The sequence below is a fragment of the Monodon monoceros genome, unplaced genomic scaffold (assembly GCF_005190385.1).
Source record: "Monodon monoceros isolate NGI ecotype Baffin Bay Population unplaced genomic scaffold, NGI_Narwhal_1 Super_Scaffold_16, whole genome shotgun sequence".
NCBI lineage: Eukaryota > Metazoa > Chordata > Mammalia > Artiodactyla > Monodontidae > Monodon > Monodon monoceros.
This window is the reverse complement of record NW_021703772.1, coordinates 78821296-78829477: the sequence shown is the minus strand read 5'-3', so window position 1 is coordinate 78829477 and position 8182 is coordinate 78821296. Positions and strand designations below refer to the sequence as shown.

Here is an 8182-nt window from a genome sequence, read left to right as displayed (position 1 = left end):
GTGCACTAGGGAAGTGAGCTTTATTTCCTTTTATACCTTTATTCATACCATAGTGAGCTTTTATTACCTTTATTCATACCATAGTCCATATGGAGCTCTTGGGGTGGGTAGGGCATTCCTGTATTGTAATTTAATGGCCTTACTGGCAGTGTTCTTAAAGATGTTCTCTACTGACATATTTCGTAATTCACTGAGCTCCACACTTTTCTTTTCTTACCTTCTCCTCTCTTTCCTTCACTTTCCAAGATTACAAAATATATGATATAATCAATAAATGATATAATTTATGTTTTAGTTTTCATACCGTATGCCAAAGAATTGCATTTTCCCACAATGTCTTGCTGGGAAATTGAAATCCAGTCTTTTCAAAGTATACTCAGACGTGAGATCGCTTAGAACGTGTTTCTCTTTCCTCTCTTCCTTTTTCTCCCCCTCGATCCACATCCACCTGACACTTCTCCATACCTTCTCCCGGTCAGCTGAGGCTGAGCATGTTGAAAGGATTTTAAATGTCTTCTTCTCCCTCTGACAGATATTTGAAACTCCAGCCTAGAGTCTCTTTTTTTTACTTTAAATTTGTGGAATAGTGACATCACCAGACCACTGTGCCAGCTTAGGAGATCTTAAAGCTTGTTCAGTGCAGTCTTAGCCCAAATCAAGTGTAGAGTTGTCCCTACCTTGTCTTTAGGTGTCTAGTAGCTGCTTAGACTTATCGGAATTGGAACACTGTGGGGAAGCAGCTGAAAGGGGAGGTACTTCTGCATAAAATTAGTCCTGCAGGGTTTTCAGCCAGTGACTGGTGGGTGCAATCAAGAGATTGGGGGCAGGGGGTGTTGGTGGTGACATCTATCCCTGAAGGCAGAGCATTGGACTGGCCAAGTCTTCTGAGCCCTTGAAAGGAATTTTCATCAGTGTATCTTCTCTCAGCTCCTCAGACACATCCTGGGTAGTGTGTACTGGGGGGTGGGCAGGGAGTGCTTATTATCTTGGGCAACTTCCAAGGTAAGTTCACAACAAAACTCCCTCTGCTCTCCTCTCTCCTTCTCCCTCTGGTTCTCCTCTGAATTCCCACCCACACCCCCTACATCTTTTCCATACAAAACCCTCATTCTCCTCTTTTCTTCCACAGTAGAACTGAACACTCCCTCAAAACCAGAGCCCACACGATTAGGCACTGTTTTCTCTTTGCTGAATGATAGGGTTTCCAAACATTGTACAGAGGTGGGGGGAATTGCATGGGGAAATGGGAGGGGGAGAAAGAAATCCTCCACCCTAGATTGGGTTAATCCATCAAAGTAATCATTAAATGTTATGTTAAAACAAGTTGAACATTTACACCCTGTTATACTTGGAGATTTGTTAAAATGCAGATTAACAAAGAAGGGTACCTCTTGTTCGTTATTTGACCTAAGTAAAGATTAATTTCCAACCCTTTTCTGAGAGTAATTTTTGATAAATGAGACCTAGAGGGAACTGAGTACTTTAAAGAGATGCAGAAAGCACATGGGCAGAGAATATGACCAGGAAAAGAATGGGAAAGGCTGTGACGGTTCTGCTGTAGGCTTGCACAAGTAAAGTTATATTTACTTCCTAAACCACGAACTTAAAATACTCATATAGGGCCTCCCTGGTGGCGCAGTGGTTAAGAATCCGCCTGCCAGTGCAGGCGACACGGGTTCTAGCCCTGGTCCGGGAAGATCCCACTTGCCGCAGAGCAACTAAGTCCGTGCGCCACGACTACTGAGCCTGCGCTCTAGAGCCCGCGAGCCACAGCTATGAGTCCGTGAGCCACAACTCCTGAAGCCTGCGCACCTAGAGCCCGCGCTCCACAAGAGAAGCCACTGCAATGAGAAGCCCGTGTACCGCAAGGAAGAGTAGCCTCTGCTCGCTGCAGTTAGAGAAAGCCCACACGCAGCAACGAAGACCCAACGTAGCCAAAAATAAATAAGTAAATTAATTAAAACAAATACTCATATAATTCCACTTTCCAGAGAAATATCATGGTTTGTTCCTTCCAACTCTCTATTCATCCTATTCCCGCTGACCATGCCTATCTTCTTCATAGTCACGCCTACCTGGTCTAGACTAGATCCTCTTTTGCACCAAACTTAAACCCTCTAATTCTGTCAGTGAACTGGGATATAATCCCCTCATCTCTCATCTGTTGTGGGTCCAAAATAGAGAGTTTTGAACCCTAACAGCTTTATGCGCATCTCAGTGAGTATCCAGTAAATTCTGCACCCTCAGCCTACCCCCCACAACTGCTCTTTCCAGGAGAGATAAGATCAGTCTAAGCCTTTGATGTGCAACACAAAGATGCCTAAGGGATTCAAGGCTGACTTTAGATCAGAGCAAATCCAGATTCCAATATCAATGGCGGAACTAAGAAAGCATGAGAGAAATGAATATAATGGGAGCAAATGGGAAGCAGTTTGGTAGCAAGAGTAGAGACTGCTAAGTAGTGAAGAATGGCAAATGAGAAAGAGAAGCCAAAGCTGCCAAAAAAAATGGCTGTCAATCACAGGAAACGCCACTACCGTCAGAGCAGTGGGGTATTACCAGACAGGTTCCCCAAGGACCTTGCACAAAAGGAGAGGAAAATTTGGGGTATTTCAAGGCATGGTGACTTTTCTATGATAACTGTTACCTATGATTTCAATCATCTTCAAAGTTAGAGTGGTTCGGGGAACCTAAGGCCATATTTTAATTAACTCTAAGACTATCTACCCACCCACCTTCCTCCCAAAAAATCAAGGATTTGTGGCCTGGAAAAATTTGTATTATAAGATAGCCCCAAAATGCTGGAATGTCCTAAGTCTCTGAAACTGAACTACTTTTCTGGAAGCTGATGTATTTACCTACTGACCACAATAAACCAAGGACTGCAACAGACCCCACCCAGGACAAAAGCAGAGGAGAGGGTAAAGAAATGCTACATCACTGGAGACAGTTTAGAGTTTGCCAGCTGTGCACACTTTTTGTTTCAAACGTTCTATACAAGCTTGGCAATGTTTAAGGAAAACTAAAGTAACATCACCAGGGTCAAGTTCAAGTGTTTAACCCCAAACCCCATACCGCATAATTGCCTTACTGCAAATAAGATATTCAGGGTTTCTCTTAAAATCCCTACTGGTGTCTTTCTTTTGTTGTTTTGAAACCACTGCTGAATCTGCACCAAGTTAAACAAACTTCCTAAAAGTGTCCATGACAGATAGAATAAATGATCCCCTTTCAAAGTAAGTGAATTTTAAAATGTAGATGATCATTCTATATCCTTAGTTTTGGCTGCCAATGCAAATGAGTCAGAGAATTTGCCTCAGACAGTGAGTTAATTGTATAACTCTACAGAGGAAAATGCCATTGGAGAGTACTTGCTGACCTCACAGCTGAAAAAAAAAAAAAGAAAAACCATTTAAAGATGTGGAAACCAGATGTTTCAGACACATTTCAGCCTCTGCTCTGGGAATTTATCCTGAGCAGCCCCTAACAGGCTATTCCTTCTCTACAACTGAGATATGATCATCTTAATTTACTTATTTGTCTTGCTGTGGGAAGAGGCTCACGGATGGGGATTCAGAAATGGAATTTTTCATAACTCCATATGGCTTGGTAAGAAACTTCACTCATGAGCTTCTTGTTGGGAAAGTTGCTTCTTTGAATTCATGGAGAAGTGAATCAAAGCTGTAAATTTTTCTCTTCTGTTCAAGGCTGATGTTTTCAAAGAAAATGCTTGGGAAAGATAGATACTGGAATGCATATATCATTTTTTAAAAAGTGTTTCTGCCTTCTAAAATTTTAAAATAGCTTTTTATAAAGTGAACTTTTCAGTAGAAAATAGAGGTTAATATTTATATTCCATATGAAAATATGCTTTAAAATTTTCAAAGAAGGTGTGGTGGTATAGTGCAGAATGTTTCCTTAACAAAATAAAACCACCAATATATTATTTTGTTTTCATTTCAATGCATTTCTAGTCAGATTTCATAACAGGTAACCATAAGAGAATTACAACAGGTAAATTGGAATATACAATAATTTTATAATCATTGCTCCATGTACTCAGACCTGTAGTGTATATCATGCTTTTTCCAAACATCTTTTGACTAGTTTGACAAAGCCAGCTTGTAATACAGAAAAAAATGAAAAAAGCTTGTATTTCTGGATGCATTCTTACCACTTGATTTCTTTTGTTTGAGCTATCCATTTAAATACCTTTCTACCTCTTTTGTTAGACAAGGAAAGTTTCTTTTGTTGTTTTGTTTTGTTAAATGTAAGGAATGACATAGACCTAACTGCGAATATAAACAACAGACCAAAAAAGGCTAAATAGAGAAAACCCAAAATACCCCATATAGTACTCTAAACAATGCTTTAATTCTCATGATACAAATTAATACTGCTTTATGTTCACTGTTGTGTTTGATAGTGAAAAAAATATGAATTGCTCAAGAAGAAAACTGACAAATCCTTGTATAAAATAAATAAAGAGAAAGCAAAATTAACCTAGATCTTGATGTTATGCTTGCTAAGCAGCACATAGTTATAGAATATTTTCCCTTTCAGCATGTTTCTCTCTGGTAATAACTGCAGCCATGCGGATTTCATTAGAAAGCTCGATTGCAATGCACAGCCTTGCAGCCTCTTTTTTCAGTTTGAGCCAGTGAACAGCTTTCATGCTGAACAGTGCAATCCATTTGGCCAAGATGGGGTCTGGAATTTACTAGAGGAATGAGCAAGTCTCTTTATTTTCATTGCACACCATCAAACTTGGGAAATATACACCTATTTGTCAGAAATGACAAAGATGATCATAAAGCTAGTAAGAGTTAAACCCACATGGATAAACTTTGAAATGCTGTCAAATTTGCTAATGATCAAGTAATTTGGAGTTGTTGTTGTTTTTTTTTAAAGTGATGTTGTATATCACCAAAATATAAACCTAGACAATAGGAGTTCTGTCCTAGAGATAGAGAGGAGCAAACCCAAATGTTTGTTAATAGTATGCTGCACATTTGAGGCCCAGAGTGATTGCACAGTGCTTCACGCTTCAATGTGAGACAAATTATTGATCAGTCAGCCTAGCATAAATTGTTTACAGTTGGTTAGGCCAATGTAGTATTAGAAAACTATTTAGGGAGGGAAGAGAGTTGAATTAGAAGGCAGGAATCTGCTAGCAACTATCAAGAACAAGGCACTTTAAACTCTTGGTCTCAGTCCCATACTGGTAAAATGAGAAGTCTGAAGTAAGGGACCCCTAAGGTTTATTTTTAACTCTTATATCCTCTAATTCCTTAGATAGTAATTTTTTTAAAAGACACTTAAGGACAAGAGACTTCAACTAGTTTAAATGGATTATGAAAATCAAAAAATGTACAGATAAGCAATTCTTTTTAGCCATTGTATTGAATCCAAAAAAGGAGAAGGGAAAAGTAACATTATCATGTTACTTGATATCAAGTAACATGATATCATGTTACTTGATATCAAGTAACATATACATGTTACTTGATAACATGTATCAAGTAACATTATCATGGGGCTGTCATTATCCTCATTGGATAGATGAAGAAACTGAAGCTCAGGCAGTGATTTATACAAGGTCACACAACTGGTCCACTGTAGAACCAGGAATAGAAATCAGAGCCAACATAGTATTGTGTCACCACTTACTAAAAGGAAAAGGAAGTTATTGGTTAAATAGATTTTCAATTTCAGTGAATGACAGCTAGAAAAATTAATAAATTATTACTTCCTCTGAAAGGTGAAATTTTTTAGATTAGGACTCATTGTACAAAGGACCATCTTAGTAGTTTAAAATTCTGAATTGAGAAATACTTTAAAATAAATGTGTGCTTAAAACTGTCAAGTACACATGCCAAGGGTACTCAACTGTTCATAAGGCAAAATAATGGGAAGTTTGGGTCTCTTTCAGGAACAGTGTGGAATATTAATATTATTTAATAAACTAAAAATTATAGCATAGACATTTCTGCTATTTAAGTTACTATCTTATTACTAGACAAGTTTAAGAGGTACCAAAAGTTTAAGAAAAACTACCAGGAAGAAAACTTAAAATTATTTTAAAATTTTTTTCTGTTAATTTATTTTTTTCCTGCAAACATCTGTTAAAAGAAAAACTGAAGCATACTTAAAATTTTGAGTTTATCTGAGCAAAAATCCATTTGAATTTGGCAGCATCCAATCTAACAGATAGAAAGGAGCTCCGAGGAGTGGTACAAAATGCAAGACTTTCATAGGCAGAAGGGAGCAGGCAGAAGGAAGTTTTACTAGGTGAAAAAGCAGGTTGGTTATGGCAAGGTTACTTTCCTTCAGCGGATGGCAGGGGTCTATCAGGCAGATGACCTAACTGGTGGTGATCAGGAGATTTCTGACTGACTGGTTTAAGATTCCATTTCTGGGTGAGCCGAAACCATACTTAAGTCTTGGCTTGGTGATGTGGGGCTTAGCATAAGGGACTCCATCTGGAGCTTGCTGTCGTGTTTTTAGTACAACATATTTTTACTTCTGGAGTAAAATATCATGGAAATCTTAGTTTGAGAAACCTTGGCAGACAAAATAATTCTTACAAAATTTTTTCAAATAAAGATCTTTTAGAGAACAGATACAGGGCTTCCCTGGTGGCGCAGTGGTTGAGAGTCCGCCTGCCGATGCAGGGGACACGGGTTCTTGCCCCAGTCTGGGAAGATCCCACATGCCGCGGAGCGGCTGGGCCCGTGAGCCATGGCCGCTGAGCCTGCGCGTCCGGAGCCTGTGCTCCACAACGGGAGAGGCCACAACAGTGAGAGGACCGCGTACCGCAAAAAAATAAAAAAATAATAAAATAGAGAACATATACAGTTTTAACATTTTTAAAAAGTAACAATAATCTCCATCACAATACATTAGTAAGCACTACATGTCTCCTTCTCTACTAAAAGCCTTAGTACCCCTGTACTTCAAAATAGATGTACTTGCATTGCCCACTAGTGCTCGAGTTGCTTGAGAATAGGGCTTGATCCCCAGCACCTATCAAAGTACCTCATGGTATATTCTTAAAACAGCCAAATTGGAAACGAGTAAAAGTTTAGTTAATGAGGCTTTACCCTATGTGTAAAGTGTCGTATGAAGGACACTTGGGAAGTAGGTGACTCTCAAAGGGGAAAATGACTTTGATGTTCCTTGTGTTCTCTGACCTCTAAGTATCAGATGCACTAAGGTACTGTGTATTAATGACAGGCTTTTTCCATATAAGGTATAAGAGCAGTATCCCTTGGAGTCCAGAAAAATGCCAAGCAGCACCTCCTATTGAACTGTGGCATTGTCAACTTCAGCTTGGGGAAGAGAGTAAAGAACAATATTTCTAATACTGCTGGATTCATATCTTGCTGCATGCCAAGAAACATACGTTCTCGTTGGAAATGGTCTTGATGGTGGCTGATTGCACAGGTCAGGGGACAAAGACTTAACAATAATCTGACAGTCAACATAGAACTGTTAGCGCTATGTTATGATTATTGTCTTGGGAATCTTTTCACATTGTTTCTATGGCAAAATGCACTCCAGACTCAAAACTATCATTTTAAACAGTGATCTATTGGGAGACGGCTCATGTATGACTTAACACTATCTGAAATACGTTGGGAACAAATGTGAACCGAAAAAGACAAACCAGATAAAGAACTTAGGAACTGGTAGTTAGGTGTGTCCCACTTTTTCTCTGCTGTAGTTAAATCTATTTTTCTTTTCTTCAATGTAATATTTGCTTGCCTTGGATTCCTTTAAACTTTTCCTCAGTTTTTGATTTGTTTACTAAATTCTCAATTATATTGCATTAGTCATTTCCCTCAAATGGATATTTTGGCTTACTTTTCTCCTTCAATGTAAGCCAATTTTCATTGGTTTCTTTTGCCTTCAACTCCTTTTCTTTTCCTATTGCTTACCTTTCCAAGTTTTTAAAACAAAGTCAAAAAAAAAAAAAAAAAAGTCAGGGCTTCCCTGGTGGCGCAGTGGTTGAGAGTCCGCCTGCTGATTCAGGGAACACGGGTTCGTGCCCCGGTCCGGGAAGATCCCACATGCCGCGGAGCGGCTGTGCCTGTGAGCCATGGCCGCTGAGCCTGCGCGTCCGGAGCCTGTGATCCACAACGGGAGAGGCCACAGCAGTGAGAGGCCCGTGTACCGCAAA

The 8182-nt window shown here is 39.3% G+C and overlaps 1 protein-coding gene across 2 annotated transcripts in view; it reads left to right on the top strand.

Moving 5' to 3' along the window:
- The first annotated feature begins 3438 nt into the window (after window positions 1-3438).
- TNFAIP6 (TNF alpha induced protein 6) overlaps window positions 3439-8182 on the top strand; it is a 17401-nt gene continuing 12657 nt past the window's right edge. The window contains exon 1 of one of the 2 annotated variants that reach the window (XM_029225642.1): window positions 3439-3609. In XM_029225642.1, the coding sequence (XP_029081475.1) occupies window positions 3516-3609 (94 nt within the window). In that variant the 5' untranslated portion in view covers window positions 3439-3515. The remainder of the gene's footprint in view (window positions 3610-8182) is intronic. The other variant, XM_029225641.1, reaches the window with a different exon arrangement.